The sequence below is a fragment of the Cydia strobilella genome, chromosome Z (assembly GCF_947568885.1).
Source record: "Cydia strobilella chromosome Z, ilCydStro3.1, whole genome shotgun sequence".
Classification (NCBI taxonomy): Eukaryota; Metazoa; Arthropoda; class Insecta; order Lepidoptera; family Tortricidae; genus Cydia; species Cydia strobilella.
Genome location: NC_086068.1, coordinates 3,525,725 through 3,547,961, shown reverse-complemented (window position 1 = coordinate 3,547,961; position 22,237 = coordinate 3,525,725). Strand labels below are relative to the sequence as shown.

At 41.2% G+C, this 22,237-nt stretch overlaps 1 protein-coding gene across 2 annotated transcripts; it reads left to right on the top strand.

Moving 5' to 3' along the window:
* Window positions 1-31: 31 nt before the first annotated feature.
* Window positions 32-20,598, top strand: LOC134754552 (atypical kinase COQ8B, mitochondrial). 2 transcript variants are annotated; one of them, XM_063690857.1, is made up of 10 exons: window positions 32-185; window positions 2,967-3,229; window positions 4,457-4,673; window positions 6,025-6,152; window positions 12,726-12,807; window positions 14,402-14,517; window positions 15,957-16,119; window positions 17,880-18,082; window positions 19,041-19,193; window positions 19,616-20,598. In XM_063690857.1, the coding sequence occupies exons 2-10, from the start codon at window positions 2,981-2,983 to the stop codon at window positions 19,889-19,891; spliced, it is 1,587 nt and encodes a 528-aa protein (XP_063546927.1). In that variant the 5' UTR covers window positions 32-185; window positions 2,967-2,980; the 3' UTR covers window positions 19,892-20,598. The 2 variants fall into 2 exon arrangements, with proteins under 2 accessions (XP_063546927.1, XP_063546926.1); XM_063690856.1 differs by having other exon boundaries at window positions 33-185; window positions 2,696-3,229; window positions 19,616-20,596.
* The last annotated feature ends 1,639 nt before the right edge of the window (window positions 20,599-22,237 follow it).

Genomic DNA, 22,237 nt, shown 5'->3' with positions numbered 1-22,237 from the left:
TCTCCATGATCACATACATTCAAAATTGTCGTAGAAGAAATAGTTTTTTAAGAAATTTAGTTTACTTTAAAAATTTACGTAGTAAACTAAGTAGGAGTTCTGTTAATATGTTAAATGCATCGACGTAATTTTGTAATATTCAATTAGCGCTTTGTTATTTCTATGATTTGTGATAAAATTGCAAGGTAAGTTATATTTACACAAACGACAACAGTCGCACCTGCTATAAATTCTAACATTTTTGCATGAAAGCGGTGATATATTTAACCGGTTGGAACACCAAGTGTCTAAATAATCAATAAATATTTTTTCTAGAGCGTTGTTATGGAAAAATTATCTAATATTATGCAATAACCTATGACCATGATTTCATTGGGCCTTGAGGTTTATACCGCATTTTTACTACCTACACTGCGAATGCTACTTGCAATTCATTGCCACTTTAATATTCCATGTAGTTACTATGTAAATAGCATATTTAACAGCAAACAGCAACTAGTATTGTCAACATGACCCTTTATCTTAATAGGTTACAATGCAGGATAAACAATTTTGCCGTCCAATAGGCCATTTGGTAAATTATGTTTTATCAACCTTTCATTTCTGTGTCTCAGCCAGGCGACAATATTAGCATGTTATATTATGTTCTACTAATGTGTTAAATTTAGATAAATTTTAAATAAATAAATTTAAATAATAAATAAAAATTATAGGACATTATTACACAAATTGACCAAGTCCCACGGTAAGCTCAATAAAGCTTGTGTTGTGGGTACTCAGTACTCAGACAATAGAATAGAATAGAATAGAATAGAATAGAATTTCATTTAATCAAGTAGGATTTTACAATCTCTTTTGAATCATGAAATAATATATATAATATTTAAATACTTAAATACATAGAAAACATCCATGACTCAGGAACAAATATCCATGTTCATCACTGAATAAATGCCCTTACCAGGATTTGAACCCGGGACCATCAGCTTCACAGGCAGGGTCACTACCCACTAGGCTAGACAGGTCGTCAAATAGATGACACATTGTGGAAAAGGCTTGTAATTGCCATAAAAATGTATATTTAGTTTTAATTTAAATAGCGCACCAGGGTTTTAAGATTGACCATGTTAACAATATATAAAATATGCCTGTTCTGTCCTATACTCTAAAACTTTAGGCGTAAGGCCTGAGTGGAAGCTTGAGTTGGGTGTCAAGCGGGGCAGGGCATGTGTCATGCATGTTAAACAAATGCATACATACAGGAGCGGCTCAATCCACTAATGAGCCCGATGCCACGATGCCCTGCCGAGCGCTCCAATTCGAGCATCCACTCAGGCCTTACACTAAGTGTATTGCGTATGCTGAGATTGTAGTAATAATTTTAAAAGGGTAAAATCAATATCCGAGAACAGTGGTGTTACTAGACTAAGTGTAAATCCATACTAATATTATAAATGCGAAAGTCTGTCTGTGTGTTACCTCTTTACGCTTAAACCGCTGAACCGATTTAGTTGAAATTTGGCATGGATATAGTTTGAGTCCCGGGGAAGGACATAGGATAGTTTTAATCCCGAAAATCATCCCTTAAGAGGGTGAAAAGCGGGGTGAAATCATGGTGGAATTGAGATAATAAATGAGTTGCCTAATCTCTCTCTCTCTCTCTAGCCTTTTTCTACCCTTTGGGTGTAGGCCTCCTTCATTTTGCGCCATTCGTCGCGGTTCTGTGCGACTTGGAGCCACTGTTTCCCCACAGTCTTCTTAATGTCGTCGTCCCAACGCATCTGGGGTCTACTTTGAGGACGCTCTTCCCCCCATGGTCGCCACTCGAGTAGTCGTTTGCTCCACGAATCGGTCTTCCGTGCTATATGACCAGCCCATTCCCACTTCAAATTGGCTACGCGTTTTATAACATCATTGACTTTGCTCTGTTGTCTCAGCCATTCATTTGTTTTACGGTCTCTCAATGTGATCCCCACCAATTTTCTCTCTAACGCCCGCTGAGCAACGCTCAATTTACGTTTCCTCTTTAGAGTTGCCTAATATTTGTGTGCATATTATGCTCAAATTGTATTATTGCTATAAGACTTTTTCCAGGCGCTATTCTTACTCTAGCTGGGGTTACTGAGTCGACGCAGACGAAGTCGCGTGCATAAGCTAGTACTTTATGTTTATGTTGTTACCCCGAAATAAAAGGCTTTCTATTTTATTTATTTATTTAACTGGTTTAAGTTTTAATGACTAACTAATGGCAAAATTTCCTAATAATAATATGTGTCGTTTTCAAACATAAGGTACCACATTGTCGCTTGCCATAAAAACGCTCTGTCAGGTTATTAGTATGTAGATACAAGCAAATTTCGTCCTTATGGTAATGTCAATGAAATTTTTTAACGTTGCAAAATCCCTAACTGCTAGTTCAACTAATATAATAATTATTATATTTTTAACTTTCTTATGTAATATAATATGCTACTGACAAGTATTTAAATTATACATACATACATACATATAATGACGCCTATTTCCCGGAGGGGTAGGCAGAGACCACGGATTTCCACTTGCTACGATCCTGACATACCTCTTTCGCTTCCTTCACTTTCATAACATTCCTCATACACGCTCGCCGGTTTAGGGTGCTCTTGACCTGGAAATTTAAATTATTTGTGTAAATAATGTATTAATCAACTAATTGCAGGCAATGTCACACATTAATGACCTAATTGGCGTAGTCAGGGGCCTGAGGATAGTTGTGGAAGCCGGAGTCAAACTCCAGCAGGAAAATGCTAGAATCATCTGGAATAACTCAACCATTAAGGCTTTCGCTCAAACCTGTCCAACTAACTCTATATCTAACATCAAAGTTAGCCCAGACTTTGGCAAAGAGCTTTTTGACCGAGCTTCTGTTGTCGCTCAAGGTTTCCGACAGTACGCAGTAATGAACGTCCCCAATTTTACAACGAATCCAGAGACTAAAGCTGCCATGGATCCAAAGTTGCAAGAGGAAATAGAGGAGCTCAACCGGGAGTTCAATCGGACCTTCGAAAGTTTGGAGAAAGCTCAGTTACGAACGGAACAGCCGAATGATAGAATTCATGTTCCGTTAGAGAATGTAACTGTGCGGAAGGTTGAGACTCGTACTCCTGATATTTTAACTGAAATTAAGCCAAGCAGTGCAACAACTAGTGCAGGAAAACCAAAGCCTGTTGCCAAGAAAAAGATTAGAGTGGCAGTAAGTAAATACATATAGTTTCATTGTATATTTTGAAATTGGAGACATTTTTTTTTTACTTTTTTTTTTCCTATCTGGCTTTTACTCGCTGCAATTTTGCACAGGTGAATTATTTTATATTAGGGGGTATTTTTAACTTATTTAAATTTTTATGACAATGATTTTACAATGTTTTTTTTTATATACAAAAAAAATCTATAGTTTACATTTTAATATTCTTATAAATGTCAGTAAGGTCCAAATATTTTTAAATTGCTTTTTTTTTTTTACATTGTAATGTGTGGACCTCTGGACCTATGTTGTCTTTGTTACTTACTTTTTTTATTAGTGCGAAGTTGGCTATGTGCATGTTGCATAATGTTTTACAAATTGTGAGGTGAGTTGGGGTAAAATTGCAAATATCTATTAAACTAAAAGCACTTTCTACTGTAGTAACAGCACAGAATAAGTAATAGTATTATCATACAGAACGGCCACGCACCGCCCCGCCCCGACTCAAATGACCTCGCCCCGCAACCGCCGCCTCGAATGAACTCTACACCTTAGTCGAAATATGTGGCTTGGCCGTTTCGCTACTGTCACATGGGCGTAAAGTGAAAAATGTATTCACAATAAATTATTTTGTATGTAACAAAACGGCCAAGACACATATTTTAACTAAGGTGTAGAGTTTGTGAAGTTAGGGTCTGTAGAGTTAGAAGCTTGGCTCTAAAAAAGATCTGATAACTTTTTGACAGTGCGAGCCTTATGGTTTCGTCTTGGCAACATTTTACATGAAATGTTTTTGGTGGGATGTACATTTCGGCTTTGTCCAAGGACACCCTGTATAACTTAGTAGTGTTAGCAACACTGTTTGTGAAGATCATTATTTATTAATAGCTTATATTTTGATCATTTTTACTTTTACGATTAGCTAAAAAAAGAGTATCAGTTGACCCTTACTTTGTCACTGGTTCCCGCCATCTTGAATTGTTATTAAAAGGCGGGTACACTGTGACAAGGGGCAGTTCGTGGACAGACGAGTTACAGTGTAGACGTGTTGGAATATTTATTGTAAATTGGTTGTTATTATGTTGGTAGCGAACGAATAAAGTTAAAATATTGGTACAAGTATTAGTTTTCATCATCAACCCGGTGGTAACCTAACAGTAGGTACATGGGCGTTTTCTAAAATAAATATTGAATACCTGCGGTGTGGATGCATCTAAAATCACATTAATTTCCTAGCTAAGCGAGAACTCGAAAGCTCGCGTAGTCCCATCGTCCCGGCTCGGCCGAATGTTCTCTTTCGGCTCGCTGGCCGCCGGGCTCGGCGTCGGCACGGTGGCTCAGTACGCTCGCAACACCATCCAGTCCGTCACGGGCAAGACGGACGATTCCGCTAACACTTTCCTGTCGCCCGCCAACGCTGAAAGGATTGTGGACACGCTGTGTAAAGTCAGAGGTGAGTCAAAAAAACCGGCCAACGAGTGTTCCGTACTTTTTAGGGTTCCGTACCCAAAGGGTAAAAAACGGGACCCTATTACTAAATAATAATAAATAAATAATAAATAAATATTACAGGACATTCTTACACAGATTGACTAAGTCCCACAGTAAGCCCAAGGAGGCTTGTGTTATGGGTACTCAGACAACGATATATATAATATATAAATACTTAAATACATAGAAAACACCCATGACTCAGGAACAAATATCTGTGCTCATCACACAAATAAATGCCCTTACCGGGATTTGAACCCAGGACCATCGGCTTCACAGGCAGGGTCACTACCCACTAGGCCAGACCGGTCGGTACTAAGACTCCGCTGTCCGTCTGTCCGTCCGTCTGTCTGTCTGTCACCAGGCTGTATCTCATGAACCGTGATAGCTAGACAGTTTTCACAGATGATGTATCTCTGTTGCCGCTATAACAACAAATAATATAAATAAATAAATGGGGCTCCCATACAACAAACGTGATTTTTTTGCTATTTTTTTTCGTAATGGTACGGAACCCTCCGTGCGCGAGTCCGACTCGCACTTGGCCGGTTTTTAGTTTTTTTTATACTACGTCGGTGGCAAACAAGCATACGGCCCGCCTGATGTTAAGCAGTCTCCATAGCCTATGTACGCCTGCAACTCCAACTCTTATTTGTTGTTATAGCGGCAACATAAATACACTACCGCTCATAACTATAGGCACTCGTAATTTTTTCCATACAATTGTATACAAAATCGACTTTCAGAATTATACCGCTAAGTCGCAGTCAGGTAACAGTATTTGTTTGTGCTGTTTACTTTTTTAATTTAACAGACATATCGAGCTTCAAAATGATGGGCAGATTATTCGTGTACATTGCCTATTTACCAAATGGCAAGCGTAAAAAAAATCCATAAATCGTACATAACAAGTACATAAGGGTTTTTTTAAATCTTTGCATAAAGTAAACTCGAAATGTTAAAGGATGTCTTTGGCAACAATTTGAGGCTCAATAAAAATCCAACATGTAAGAGAGTCATTTGCCTGCGATCTAACAAAATTTATGGCGCTTACGCCGCACAGCGTCGCGCGGCATTGTATTTATATCGGAGCATCGTTTATAATGGCGTAAGCGCCATCGACAATAAGGTCCCTTTTTATAGAAAATACCACAAATAATTTTTGTATACAATTGTATGGTGAAAATTGCGGGTGCCTAAATACTTTTGAGCGGTAGAGTAACACTAGTATTCTATTTTCTGTTTTTCTAATATTTTGCCATATGATTAAACTAGCAGAATAGTAAATAAACATTTTAATATATGTCTTATAGGAGCGGCGCTGAAGCTTGGCCAACTGCTGAGCATTCAGGACGAGTCGGTGATATCTCCAGAGTTGCAGCGCATATTCGAGAGAGTGCGCCAGTCGGCAGACTTCATGCCTGCATGGCAAGTGGAACAGGTCAATATCACATTATTTCTACACTGAGTCACAGAATAAGTAATAGTATTATCATACAGAACGGCAACGCACCGCCCCGCCCCGACTCAAATTACCTCGCCCCGCGACAGCAGATTGCCGGCCGTTTGCTGACCGCTCAGTAATGGTTTTAAGCAACTTACTCACACAATGACGCATGACGCGTGTACAGACGTGCCGTTTACACATAGAAACGCAAGTGCTTTTTGATGTATAGCGTGTCCGCCCTGTGACTGAGTCGCGTTCAGTACGGATCAAATCAAGGGCCTGAGACTCTTTGATGGAGAAAGATAGTTTTATTGCGATTCCTATAAGAGGAAAGAGAAAATAGTGCCATGCTTTGTCCTTATCACCGACCGGGTGGCATCACAGGTAGGAGGCGATGGCGAAATACCGAAATTTATGTGAAAGAGAAAAAATCCTATGCTGCCCAAATTTTGTATGAATATTCTTTCTCTTACCCCCGGTCGCTCGGTGGCGCGTCTATAACTACTTGTATATACTATGTCTATGGATCAAACGAAGGCCAAATATGTTCAGCGAGTATTAATGAGAGAAACGATAGATTTTGTGCTCTTCCTGAATCTCTAATCATTGTCACGGAGGTATATGAATGAATGAAATTAATTTATTCCAGAAAATATATATAAATTTATTCCAAAATGTTCGATAGCAAAGGTTGACTGTATTTAGCGAGAAAAAGGGCGAAAGAGAAAGTGAAATTTAGGGCCAGTGGAGCAAGAAAGTTGGGACATATTGAAATGAAATAATGAAATTCACACAATCACATTTACAATCGGGTCTATCGCGAATTTATTTTGTTACCTTTATACCTTACCTTAGTTACCTTTTATTTTGTTAACTGCTGGGACGTCAGTTAGCCGCGACCACGACCAGTGAAACCTGTGTCGAAACGTCGGTAAATAAAGGTAACAAAATAAATTCGCATTAGACCCGATTGTAAATGTCATTTAGTATGTAAACTATCGTGAGACATATTAACTTATTATTATTATTTGGGGCGTTGTGGGCCTTTGAGTGTCACGTCGACAAAACAGTGATCTATTGTGACGGCCCTTTAAAGCTCATTACTAATGCCCGTTGAATCCAGAAAATTCCAGATTCTTTGGGCCGTAATGTTCTGTACCTCATAGGGTTGCAGTACGTGCCGCCCTAAGTAGGTACTTCTTTTTGACATTAGTGGTCCACAGGAACAGAGAATGTGCATTGCAGTCTCCTCTGACTCCTGGCAGAACCTGCATGTCGGATCTTGTATCTTTCCTATTTGAAACATGTGTTTGTTCAACTTGCAGTGTCCAGTCAGTATTCTAGTCACCGCGCAGGTTTTGTGTCTTTTGAGCCCTAGAAGCTCCTTAGCAACTTTGCTGTTGAATCCTTTAATTAGAGCTTTCGAGTGTTTTTGTCCTTTGACGAACTTCCACCAATCGATTGCTCTCGTTTTTTCTAAGTTGCTGAGCAGAGAATATGCATCCCGTTTTGTGGTTCCACAGAACGGTTCTGGGCCGACCAGGGTTGTGTCTGCGCCCTTTCTAGCAAGTTCGTCCGCTTCTTCATTTCCGTTAATGTCGGAGTGCCCTGGTACCCATCTAAGTATGACTTTGTTGGAGTTAGCCAGTGCATTTAGGTTTTTTTTACAGTTCTGGACTAGTTTTGAGTTTGACTCAAGTGAATCTAGTGCCAGCAGAGCAGCCTGGCTGTCTGAGTTGATGTAGATATGTTGGTGTCTTAGGTTTTTATCCAGGTTGATCTCCGCACATTTGTTGATGGCGAAGACTTCTGCCTGGAAGATTGAGGCCTGTGTGCCCATGCTGACGCTAGCTCTGAGCTTAGGTCTTTCACCATAGATCCCACATCCTACATCATTGCCTTTCTTGGAACCATCTGTGTACCAAATATGGCTTCCCTCCTCAACGTACATTTGGCCGTTGGTCCATTTGTCTCTAGGAGGTATTTCTACTGTGAACAGTTTGATAAATTGACATTCTGTGTGCGTGTCATCAGTGGGCATGCTAAGGGTTTTATTTGCAAAAACCCAGGCCTTCAGTTTGGTTAGTGCTTGAGAGCGCCATTTTGGCCTGTTTAGCGTGCATATTCTGTAGACGCACTGCTTGGCCTCCTTTTGCACCTGCAAGTGGAGTGGTAAAATGTCCAGCAGTGCATCGAGGGCCGCCCCCGGTGTCGAGGAGAAGGCGCCTGTTACTGTTAAACAAGCCATGCGTTGCAGGCTGTTTAGAGTATCTATTGCCGTCTTTTGGCTGGTTTTGTTACACCAGACTGCGGAGGCGTAGGTTATAATGGGCCTCACTACCGCTGTGTATAACCACATAGCAATTTTGGGTCTTATACCCCATCTTGCTCCTGCCATTCGACAGCATGACCACATGGCCATTTTCGCTTTTTGTATAATTTTCCTCAGGTGAGCGTTCCAAGTTAACTTTTGGTCGAAAGTGACCCCTAGATACTTGACCTCTTCTGAGAACGGTATTATTTGTCCATTAAGTCTTGGTTCTGTAAGATTTTCAAGCTTCCGTTTTCTTGTAAATGGTACTATTACCGTCTTACTCGGATTAATGGACAGGTCATTTTCTCTACACCATTTGAATATTGTGTTTAGAGCTCCTTGCATTAGGTTGGATATAGTGTGGAGGCAAGGGCCTTTGACAATGACTACAAGGTCGTCGGCATATCCTTGTGTGTCATAGTCTTGGCCTGACATAATTGCAAGAAGTTGGTCCACTGCTAGGGTCCATAATAGTGGGGATAGAACGCCTCCTTGTGGGCACCCTTTTGTGGTATAAAATTCATGCTCTATAGTATTGAGGGTCAGAGTGGCTACTCTGTTCGAGAGCATGCTATGTACCCATCTGGTGGTGGTTTCGTCTACTCCCTTTGATTTCATACCATTAAGTATGGTCTCTGTGGGCGTATTATCGAAAGCACCCTCGACGTCAAGGAACGCACATAGAGCGGTTTGCTTTTCCTCTAGGGTTTTCTGCACCTTGTCAACCAGGTCGAGTAGGGCAGTCTCCGTAGATTTCCCCTTTTGGTAAGCATGTTGGTTTACACTTAGTGGTCTATCCACCAGGTATTTCGCTCTAATGTGCTGATCAATGATTCTTTCCATCGTTTTGAGTAGGAACGATGTTAGACTAATAGGTCTGAAGGATTTAGGTTGTGAATAGTCCTTTTTCCCTGCTTTCGGTATGAAGCGTACCTTGACCCTAGTCCATTGATCTGGTATAATTCCCCACGCAAAACTTGCTCGGAATATTCTGGCCAGATGCGGGAGGAGGAGGTCCTGTCCTTGCTGTAAAAGTGCTGGAAACACTCCGTCTTCTCCTGCCGATTTAAATGGTTTAAATTTTTCCAATGCCCATTTAATTTTGTTTGGTCTAAAGATATTAGTTGCCAAATTCCAGTCGATATTGCGTGCCCTGTGGATTTGATTATTCCTTTGGGCGCATAACTGTGTGTTACTGGTTGTGTACGAACCGGGGAAGTGGGTGCCTCTGAGCAAGTCTAGAGTTTCCTCTTCTGTGCTCGTAAAAGTGCCATCTGGTCTTTTAAGAAGACCGAGATAGTTGGTCGGTGTCTTGGAAAGTATTTTGTGAATTCGCGCTCCTTTGTGAGTTTGGGCAATCTCTTCACAGAACCTTCTCCATGACCTCCTTTTTGCCTTCCTGATTTGTTTATTATATTCAGTCAACGCTCTACCATACCTTTCCCACTCATTCGGCGTGGTCGAGTGATTGAATATGCGACGTGTAGACCTACGGAGGTTTTCTAGCCTTTTGTTCCACCACGTCGTTGTGTTAGTAGTTTTTGCCTCTTTCAAAGGACAGCTTTGTTCGTAGGCCCTAAGTATGCCTTCAGATAATAGATTAACTGTCAGGTTGAGAGAGTCTGGTGTTTTGACATATTTTGGTACATCCTTTAGACGATTTTCCAGGTCAGCCTTATAGGCTTCCCATGACGTTTCTTTTGGATTTCTACGCGTTAGTGGTTCCCTATCTAGAGAGTCCTTAACACTGAACAAAATATGTCTGTGGTCCGACATTGAATTTTCGCTGCTGACACGCCAGTTGGCTAGGCAGCTTGCCGCCTTTTCAGTAGCGAAGGTTATATCTAATACTTCTTGCCTAGCTCTAGTTACGAAGGTGGGCGTGTTGCCCTTATTCAACAAGTGCAGACAATTGGTAAAGATAAATTGGGATAGTAACTCACCCCTTTTGTTGATTCCAGTGCTCCCCCAGATGGTGTGGTGGGCGTTGGCATCACAACCCACAATAAGTTCCGCCTTTTGTGCCTGAGCGTACTCTAGCACTTTAGTCAGTTCTTCTGTGGGGTCTTGCTTCTCTCCGGGCAGGTAGGCGGAGCAGACTATTACCTTCTGTGCTCCTCTCCCTTTGAGATCGACGTAGGCAGCTACTATATCTTCACTGCATAGCTCTGTAACAGGCAAGAGGTTAATATTTTTGTTAAATACGATGCAGGCTCTCGGTTTAGCTCCTTTTTCGTAGATTAGTACCTTTCCTGCTCTGTTGAGTCCTGTTGCCATGGACTTGGTGTTTATCCATGGTTCTTGTATGAGGGCGATGTCCAGGCCATTTTCGCCAAAAAGCTTCTCTACGACCGCTGTGGCCGCTATGGCGTGGTGGAGATTGGCCTGAAGGAACATCACCCCCCTACCCCTGGTAGCGTCTTTTTTATTTGCCACGGCGGTGGGCACTGCCGTGCCCTTGGTGGCCTCCTCCGTTCCCTCTACCCCTTGGGCGGTTTTTGCCCCTGTAGCCTCCCCTGTTGGCGAGAAACCGCTGCAACCCCGGAGGTCCTGGAGTGGGATTGGAAGTGGAAGGAGCCGCACGCTTTGGACCTGAAGGCACCTTTCGGGCGGGTGTTTGGGTTAGGGTGGTGGGAGGGGCAGGGTTTGCAGGCTGCGGTGTTGGGTTTTGGGTGGGTTGCGTTTCGGGCTGTTGGGTCTTAGGTTGGCCCTTTAGCCGAAACTGGACCTCCCGGAAACCTAGGTTTGCCTTTAGGTCCTTTTTTTTAAGATTCTCCACCGACACGTCGTCCAGAGACAGGGTTACCAAAACCCCACCCTTCTCGACTTTGGTGTGGAGAGTCTTCCATAACTCTGTGTGCAGCCCCTGGTTCTGCGCATAGAGTAGAGATAGCGACTGCTTGACCATGGAGTCGTCTATCTCAGGAATGAACACCATCCCTATATTAGGCTTAGGAAGCTCATTTTCAGGGATGACCCCGAGGTTGGCTTCCGGCCATGGTTTTAGGGTTGGTGTTACTTCCTCAAGCCAGGCTTTGGATCTTTGGTCACTGCATGTAATGAGTAACCAACCTGGCTTGTATGCATAACCCTTGAACTTTGGTCCCTCATCCATCTCCAGAGTCGCAATCTTTTGCAAGATGGTATTGCATAGGGACCCCAACTGCGCGACGTTCATCGGCTTGGAGTCCTTGATTCCGACCCGGACCTGGCTAAGGACCTCGTTAAAGGGTTGTAGAGGTTGGGGTTGGGTTGGGGGGCTCTCACTCACCTTTGGGTTCTTGCTGGCGTTCCCCTGCGGTGATTTTTCCTCCGAGCGCGGCCGTTTGGCCGATTTCGGCTCGGGTTTGGAGTGTGAGGACCCGAACTTGTATCCCAACTTTTTAAGTTCCGCGAAGCTCTTTGCGGACAGTCGTAGCGCCTCCTCGTGCGCAACTCCTAGTCCTCTAAGAGCTTTGTAGCGGCCCTTCGCAGAGCCCGTCAATTTCTTGACGGACTTACGTGTGTCAGGGTTGGGAGCCTCCGTTGGGATGTTTGGGCAATGAATTAACTTAACTAACATAGCGGTTTCACTCACGTGTCACGCGAGTGACTAAAAACACGTGAGTGAAACCGCTATGTTAGTTAAGTCATTTAGTATGTGTTCAAAACGCGAAAGTTTTAAATGTTATAATGAAGTTATTGTAAACTAAACTTTGCTACTAAAATCTCGTTAGACCCGGTGGTCTAACGCGATTAAACTTCATTATTTTTTACCTTTTTTCCGACGTAAAAAAACGTGTGTGTGGACGTGTTTTTTCCGAAATAATGAAATTTAATCGCGACCCGGTAATGACATTAATTACTCTTTTTTTTTCTAAAATATGTTGTACGGCTGTTCTATAGTTAGTTAGTTTTGCTGGGCATTTTCCGCAAATCGACATCCAATGTGCCTATTTTGTGTGAAACGAGGTAGCACGAGGTACGAGGTACGGCTGTTCTATAATGAAATATTCTAATACGGCTAACTAGTCAAAAATTACCGTGTATAATGGTGTTGGCAACTGTCAAAGGTTTGCAGAGATGGCGCCATCATAGCTTGCCCCTTTTTCTATGAGATTTGGCTTGAAGGGCTGGCATCCAGGGCATTAAAAACACAAAAATTTGACACAATTCTAGGGATTGACAGGGCAAGCTATTCTGGCGCCATCTGCTAAACATTTCGACCGGCCAACCCCATTATACATACGGTAAACATTGTTTTTTAACGGCAGGTGATGGCGGGTCAGTTGGGAGCGGAGTGGCGAACGAGAGTGCAGCATTTTGAAGAGAAACCATTTGCAGCCGCATCCATAGGTACGTAGCTTTTTTATACTACGTCGGTGGCAAACAAGCACACGGCCCGCCTGATGTTAAGCAGCCTCCGTAGCCTATGTACGCCTGCAATTCCAGAGGAGCTACATACGCGTTGCCGACCCTAACACTCCGCACCCTCGTTGAGCTCTGGCAACCTTACTCACAACACTATGAGTAGGGTCTAGTGTTATTTGGCTGCGGTTTTCTGTAAGGTGGAGGTACCTCCCCAGTTGGGCTCTGCTCTAGATCTGGAATGACATCCGCTGTCCTGTGCCCTACCACACAAAGCGAGATGTCATTCACAGTGCCCATACCTGTCCTTCGGACGTAGTTTATGGACATACCCGGGTCCAAAAAAAGTAATTTATATATATATATATATATATATATATATATATATATATATATATATATATATATATATATATATATATATATATATATATGCTATAACTAAAAGCCGCCCAAAGGCCTTTAAAAAGGTCCTAATACATTGTATTTTGAAAAATTAAAGTAAATAAATAAATAAATAAATTTTATAGGACATTCTTACACAGATTGACTAAGTCCCACGGTAAGCCCAAGGAGGCTTGTGTTATGGGTACTCAGACAACGATATATATATAATATATAAATACTTAAATACATACGAGATAATAATAAATACATAGAAAACACCCATGACTCAGGAACAAATATCTGTGTTCATCACACAAAATAAATGCCCTTACCGGGATTCGAACCCAGGACCATCGGCTTCACAGGCAGGGTCACTACCCACTAGGCCAGACCGGTCGTCAAAGTAGTTAAAGTAGTTTTGATTTGTTAAGTTTTGATTTGTGGATAGCCAAATAATTGATTGCAGTTGAGGTGTTATATCGTCGCTATACTTACTCAACCTCATATCTGCAACAGTCATTTGATGGAAATGTCGCTTTTCTTTCATTCGGAATACGGGTGTTTTTGTCATCAAATGAGTGTTGCAGATACGAGGTTGAGTAAGTATAGCGGCGATATGTTCCAGTAAAAAATCGGGCCCTCCGAGTTTGACGCTTTGCGGCATTATAATAAATCCAGTGTTTTGTCGATTTCGGTCCCCGGTATACCTACCTACCTAGCGTATAGCTTCTCATTTTTAGTTTTTAATAAATAATGTAACAGACCAGACCCGTTTTGCTTCAAATCTTCACCCGCAAGCGATATTATAGGACTTGAAAGTTTCAAAATTTAAGTAATTTTTTCAAAAAGGAAATAAGTAATGGTTCCATTACATTCCTTACATGTTATCTAAAAAAATATTGTATGGCAACTATATACTACGCAATATTTCACCGACAAAAACGCAATTTTCTTGTTTTGTCCATACATTCAAAATGGGCTCTCAGTGAACTTGACGTCACGTTCACTTATCGTTTTGTTAGGAGCGTTTCGCGAGTGGATTACGACTGTCGGACTTTGACCATCATTTTTGACTTTTGTATTGCTTTAATGCAATGGGTCCCATATAGACATTTGATCCTAAAAATAAACCTGACCGATTAATGCCATTAATGAAAATGTGTCATCTAGCCTATATGGTTTATTACGTTCACAGGCCAGGTGCACCTAGCGGTACTGCACAACGGTACGGAGGTGGCCATGAAGGTGCAGTATCCTGGCGTTGCGAAGGGCATCAATAGCGACATTGACAACCTCGTCGGCGTGCTCAAGGTACGGCCAGGAGTAAACGAATAACACCACAGATTAGATGACAACACGTTCACATGCCAGGTGCTAGCGGTACTGCACAACGGTACTGAGGTGGCCATGAAGGTGCAGTATCCTGGCGTTGCGAAGGGCATCAATAGCGACATTGACAACCTCGTCGGCGTGCTCAAGGTACGGTCAGGAGTAAACGAATAACACCACAGATTAGATGACAACACGTTCACATGCCAGGTGCTAGCGGTACTGCACAACGGTACTGAGGTGGCCATGGAGGTGCAGTATCCTGGCGTTGCGAAGGACATCAATAGCGACATTGACAACCTCGTCGGCGTGCTCAAGGTACGGTCAGGAGTAAACGAATAACACCACAGATTAGATGACAACACGTTCACATGCCAGGTGCTAGCGGTACTGCACAACGGTACTGAGGTGGCCATGGAGGTGCAGTATCCTGGCGTTGCGAAGGGCATCAATAGCGACATTGACAACCTCGTCGGCGTGCTCAAGGTACGGTCAGGAGTAAACGAATAACACCACAGATTAGATGACAACACGTTCACATGCCAGGTGCTAGCGGTACTGCACAACGGTACTGAAGTGGCCATGTAGGTGCAGTATCCTGGCGTTGCGAACGGCATCAATAGCGACATCGACAAGTTGGGGTGCTCAAGGTACAAAATTCGTCGAGTATGTGTACATTTGGCCAGGCCTATGGAACTCTCCGCGCGAACTCGGATTTATACCTACGACTCGCTTCCCGCCGGCGGGACTCAAGCTAGTCAGTTGGTTGCCACACGCGCTCACGCACGCACGTCACCGCGCGCTATCCCAAAGTAATGTCTTCGCCACGAACAAGACATAGCCTGTAGTGTGGATGGATGCAGAAACAACAAAACAAATAAAAAATATAGTTTTTTCCTCTTTCGACGGATGAGGAAAATTAAGTAGACATTCTTAATATAGGTACTTACACCTACTGTTATTATTTTTACGATAGTTACAAGCTACGTAGGTACTATTAAATTATTTTAAAGATGTAGCTAATGTTTTTTACGTCACATTTATAGTTAGATATCTATCTAAGACACATAAGTATTTAAAGTAGCGTCGGCAACCCTAGCGCTGTGCCGGCGCGCGCGGTGCGGGGAGCGGCGCGTTGAAGGTCACTCCATTGTATTTTTGTGTAGGTATCAAAACGGTAGGTATTTGCGTTTTCTTTGAGAGATAAGTATCTGTTCGTAAGAACTATTATATAATCTGTGATTTGGCGTCAAATAGATAGTGAAGACCAAGTGGCCAAATATATAACACTTGTTACCATAGAAATAAGGTGTATTGCGATATATTTTGTCATTAGCTGTCTATCTTTTGACCCCGAGTTTGACTTCCCCAAATTTCAGTAGCCAAGCCTGAAAACTAACTGACTGTTATTATTGTTGTAGGTGTGGAACGTGTTCCCAAAGGGGATGTTTATAGACAACATAGTGGAAGTGGCCAAGAAGGAGCTCGCTTGGGAGGTGGACTACCGCCGCGAGGCCGAGTGCACTAAACGGTTCAAGACTCTACTCGCGCCCTACCCTGAGTACTTCGTGCCCGATGTTGTAGGTAAGACCATGTTGTAAGATAATTATTATAATTAAGTAGTATTATTAATTTTCTGTGATTTGGCGAAATTCTACTACTGTTAGTAGCGAATCAAGCCAATATACAGTGCATGTACACCTGTATAGGTAGAATCTTGGTGAAACAAACTCAAAATATTGTACCCAACACCTACATATGTAACCCAATATTCATATGCAAATAAATCATTCATTCATTCATTCATTCATTCATCATTCATTCATTCATTCATTGTTTTATTATTAATCTTATCTAGCAGTCATGTGTCTCTTAAGGTTGGTTTGGACAACATAGTGGACTTCAAGTTTAGACGCTGATATTTTTAAAGCTTTTTTTATGCAGTACGGCCAGTACGGCTGGCTACCGAAAAAATTACGTTCTGAGGAAAAATAAAGCCTTTTAAATAGCAATAATTGTCTAATTAAACCGCACCTACTCTACTTGATTGAGCTGTGGGGCAGCGCAGCCAAAACCAAACTAACTCCCCTACAAATACTCCAAAATAAAATAATCAAAATTCTTTTTCACTATCACCGTCTAACACCTACCACGCGTATATATGCAGAAACTGGCCTAATGAACATTAAACAATTGTATATGTATAGTACCAGCATTCTTGTTAGGAAAATATTAAACAGCGCACTCCATACTAACTTAGCCTTTATAACGAAGAAGCAAATATCCAAACGCACTACTCGTCGTGCAAGTTTCATTGTGCTACCGAAGATAAGAACACAATTAGGGAAAAAAAATGTTTACATATGAAGGTGCACAGCTTTATAATAAATTACCGTCTGATCTGAGAGGGACAGGCTCATTCAATGCGTTTAAAACTAAATTATCGCAATACATTTTAAACCACTACCACCTTAAAAAAAAAAAAAAATGTGTGAGCGTGTACCTCTCGAGCTCGACTTTAATGCTACCGTAAATAGGATAACTTTTACTTATAACTCTGTTCTCGTGTAAGTGACTTGTATGTCTTTTATGAGAATAAATATCTTTAAACCTAAACCTAATGTTTACCGCCCTTTATACTTCAAATTATAATAACTACATAGTATAAAACAAAGTCGCTTTCCGCTGTCTGTATGTATGTCCCTATGTATGCTTAGATCTTTAAAACTACGCGACGGATTTTGTTCCATTTTTTTAATAGATAGAGTGATTCAAGAGGAAGTTTTATATGTATAATTTGTAAAGGTTTTGTGTAAATTAGTTGAGCTACCCGTGCCAAGCCAGGGCGGGTCGCTAGTATTATTATATTCTCGACGATAAAACCTAGAAAACGACTTGCCCGAGCGACGGGCCGACGCAAACGTCTTTTCGGGAATATCTGTTATGATTATAACCAAAGATAGATATAACTCCGTAATAGATGAATACAGTCTAAGGAAAAAAAGTGCTTCGAAAATCACGAAAATTTGATTCTCGATCAGATGGCGCCACTAGTTTTGGCCTACTCTCGTATAGAGGGCGTTGACTGTTTCGTTTGTTATTTATAATTTTAACGCATACCAGTGAAAGAACATGGGTCAAAATCATATAAAAACATTAATGCAAATAAAAAATTCATTTATCCATATTTAAATACATTTTAACGTATTTTTGTAAATCTTCATTTTTAGTTTTAAAGTATGTCGATAGATGGCAGTGAATTTACAGTTGTTACAAAATTTACTATGACAGTACCGCTCTATCTTATTATATCCTCATTGGTATAACAAAATACTTTGTTTCAGACGAGCTCTGCGCGCAAGAAGTGATAACAACTGAACTAATAGACGGCATACCTCTAGACAAGTTTTTTGACGCTCCGTACGAAACCCGGCTCGACATCGCTTACAAGATCATGCAGCTTTGCTTGCGGGAGATGTTCGTGTTGCGCTGCATGCAGACCGACCCCAACTGGGCCAATTTCTTCTACAACCCCAACACTAAACAGGTATAATGTACAAGCAGTTTAACGCGATACATCGCCTACAAGATCATGCAGCTCTGCTTGCGGGAGATGTTCGTGTTGCGCTGAATGCAGACCGACCCCAACTGGGCCAATTTCTTCTACAACCCCAACACTAAACAGGTATAATGTACAAGCAGTTTAACGCGATACATGGCCTACAAGATCATGCAGCTCTGCTTGCGGGAGATGTTCGTGTTGCGGTGAATGCAGACCGACCCCAACTGGGACAATTCCTTCTACAACCCCAACACCAAAGATAGATATAACTCCGTAATAGATGGATGCAGTCTAAGGAAAAAACGTGCCTCGAAAATCACGAAAATTTGACTCTCGATCAGATGGCGCCACTAGTTTTGGCCTACTCTCGTATAGAGGGCGTTGACTGTTTCGTTTGTTATTTATAATTTTAACGCATACCAGTGAAAGAACATGGGTCAAAATCATATAAAAACATTAATGCAAATAAAAAAATCATTTATCCATATTTAAATACATTTTAACGTATTTTTGTAAATCTTCATTTTTAGTTTTAAAGTATGTCGATAGATGGCAGTGAATTTACAGTGGTTACAAAATTTACTATGACAGTACCGCTCTATCTTATTATATCCTCATTGCCAACACTAAACAGGTATAACTATGTTTGTACGGGTCAAATTTTGCAGGTTAAATTTGACCCACTTCCCGATTTCCAATGAAACTAAAAATTTGCACACACATGTAAGTCCGGTGACAATGCATTATTATGGTACCATCGAGCTGATCTGATGATGGAGACAGGTGGTGGTCATTGGAACTCTGTGATAAAACAACGCAACCTAATTGAGTTTGGGGTTTTTAGAATTGTCTCGATGAGTATTAGTTGCCTGTGGAAAGAAAAGTACAGTCAGCGATAAAAGCTTGTACCAAATATGAAATTTTTGCCAAAAACTTATTCCAGGTGATCCTCCTAGACTTTGGCGCGACCCGGGAGTACTCAAAAGAGTTTATGGACCAGTATATAGAGATCATTAAGGCGGCATCCGACGGCGACCGCGGCGCCATCTTGCGGATGTCCAAGGAGATGAAGTTCCTTACGGGTTACGAGTCTAAGGTAAGGCTGGATGACTTTCTTCGTGAATTGTCTCAATTTAGTTTCTTCATAGAGTAACTTATACTAGAGCGGTACTGTCATAGTAAATTTTGTAACCCCAGTAAATTCACTGCCATCTGTCGACACACTTTAAAACTAAAAATAAATATTTATAAAAATACGATAAAATGTATTTAAATATGAATAAATGATTTTTTTTATTTGCATTAATTATTTTTATGATTTTGACCCATGTTCTTTCACTGATATGCGTTAAAATTATATATAACAAACGAAACCGTCAACGCCCTCTATACGAGTGTAGGCCAAAACTAGTGGCGCCCTCTGATCGAGAATCAAATTTTCGTGATTTTCGAGGCACGTTTTTTCCTTAGACTGTATCCATCTATTACGGAGTTATATCTATCTTTGTGTTTTCACAGATAATGGAAGAAACCCACGTGGACACAGTGATGATAATGGGTGAAGTATTCACCAGTACCTCGGGCGAATTCGATTTCGGCACCCAACGCACAACCCGCCGTATCCAAGCTCTAGTACCCACAATACTGACGCACCGTCTCTGTCCACCGCCGGAAGAAATATACTCGCTACATAGGAAATTATCTGGTGTGTTTCTTCTCTGTTCTAAAATGAAGATTAGAATGAACTGTAGGGACATGTTCCGGGAGATATATGAACAGTATAAAGATAGGTAATGAGGATTAAGAAATAAAACTATGAAAACGGATTATATCGCGTATATTGAATTTATAATACATCCCGACGTTTCGAACTCTTTACAGCGTTCGTGGTCAACGGGTGACTGAGGAAAAATTACAAAGTGCAAAAATACCCACATACTAAAATAATGAACAATCATAGACTACAAACTTTAAGGCTGGTTGTACATGCAAAATCGGTTCATAAGGCTAGTTATACACTACAATTATTTCCAAGTAAAGATATATATATATATACGCGATAAAAACTATGTATTATAAATTCAATATACGCGATATAATCCGTTTTCATAGTTTTATTTCATGAGTAACTATCGCGGTAACCGAAGACAATATAATGAGGATTAAGGTTAATGATTTAAACTTTCACGATTTTTAATCGTTCACAACGACGGGACTTAATCGCGTAATAGTTATTTACGATACAAGTGCGGAAAAGAGGAAATTCGAAACGAGTGGAGATACGACACGACCGCAGGGAGTGTTTTAAATCGACACGAGTTGCGAATTACCCATTCGCACGTGTATCGAACAACGTTTTACAGTACATATGGCCCTTTAAACTTTCGACATATGCACAAAAAGTGTCCGAGAAAGTAGCACCATATGTACTGTAAAATAAGTTTTAAATGTACCTCCGACGTTTGAAGGACGGCGTTGTCCCCGTGGCCTCGGAGAAGACTGGCTAAAGTTGACATCAACATCTTCTAGGCGCGCGAGTTTTTCGAACTACCCGCGCTTGGGGTTTATTAACTTGAACGTCGGAGGTAAATTTAAAACTTATTTTACGCAATTAAGTCTCGTCGTTGTGAATAATAAGGATTAAGACGAGTGGAGGACCCGCGCGAAATCGCCTTTTCGTACTAACGTAAATTTTCCTCTGGGTATTAACATTATTGAAAATATTTTGACACAATTTCATTTCATTTGAAGGGTACACGGAACGAACCCGGGAGGACCCGGGTATGTCCTTAAACTACGTCCAAAAGAGAGGTATGGGCACTGTGAATGACATCTCGCTTTGTGTGGTAGGGCACAGGACAGCGGATGTCATTACAGATCTAGAGCAGAGCCCAACTGGGGAGGTACCTCCACCTTACAGAAAACCGCAGCCAAATAACACTAGTAATAGTGTTGTGTTCCTGCCGATGGGTCCGCTTGGCAACTAATCCCAAGAATTGGCGTAGGCACTAGTTTTTACGAAAGCGACTGCCATCAGACCGTCCAACCCAGAGGGGAAACTAGGCCTTGTCGGGATTAGTCCGGTTTCCTCACGATGTTTTCCTTCACCGAAAAGCGACTGGTAAATATCAAATGATATTTCGTACATAAGTACCGAATAACTCATTGGTACGAGCCGGGGTTTGAACCCGCGACCTCCGGATTGCAAGTCACACGCTCTTACCGCTAGGCCACCAGCGCTCTTTTTCAAGCTTCAAGATTTTATTTTTTATTTTAGTTTATTTTAATGTTATAAATCCGATTCCTTTTTTTGTATCCAGTTAATTATTTGCCATAGTTTTTTTTCTAGTTTTGCCAACCTTTGTTAATTATCTGTAATCCGCATTTTTTTAAACTTTCTCAAAATTTCAAATAGCCTCATTTGACGGGCGTTATAAATATTCGGTTTTGAATTTAGATTTCCTTCATCCTGTAAACCAGCCATCATCGTCCATACCACTCGCATCTCATTAATCCATTTTTTCCTTCACAGCTAAATTTTCAGCCGAGTTCCTGTTTTGTACCTATTCCTTTTCCCTTTATGCGGAAGACAGACATCCACAACCATCCGTTAAATTATTCTGTTGAAAAAGTGTTTTTATAAATTTTGAAGAAAATTGTCGTCATTTTATACACCGTGTCAAATGTGATCCTAATCACCGAACCGAACCGAACCGAAATATTTTTTTGTATAAGGTAAAAAAACTGGATTTTATTTCGTAAATACGACCCGTTTTTTTTTACTACGTTCAACATTTAATTCTTATTGCCTGGATTGATATACAGGGTGATATAATTATTTACGTAGTAGGACGGGAGGTGAGGGCGAAGATAAAAGTCGGCGTTACGTTAAGCGCGTGTATTTCCAACTTGGAGGTTTTACAATATTAGCACTCGCTTGCCGAGCAAGGCCTAGCAGAGGTAGGCGCAAGCTTGACCAGTGAGTTATCTACGGCAGAGACACTACAACACTTCAGCAATGGTGAAGGTGTTTAGCGTGCAGTACCTTTACTTCACTAACTTCATTCTCAATTTGTTTTTCATCAGTTGGGAGGTTTTTCAAAATATTCCGGCTTTATAAGCCACTACAACACTTCAGCA

Excerpts from the sequence above, each read along its gene's own strand:
- LOC134754552 (XM_063690856.1), top strand. The coding sequence starts at position 2,699 with ATGTCACACATTAATGACCTAATTGGCGTAGTCAGGGGCCTGAGGATA. Across the intron at positions 4,674-6,024 it reads CACGCTGTGTAAAGTCAGAG|GAGCGGCGCTGAAGCTTGGC; the intron begins GTGAGTCAAAAA and ends TATGTCTTATAG. Across the intron at positions 14,518-15,956 it reads ACCTCGTCGGCGTGCTCAAG|GTGTGGAACGTGTTCCCAAA; the intron begins GTACGGCCAGGA and ends TTATTGTTGTAG.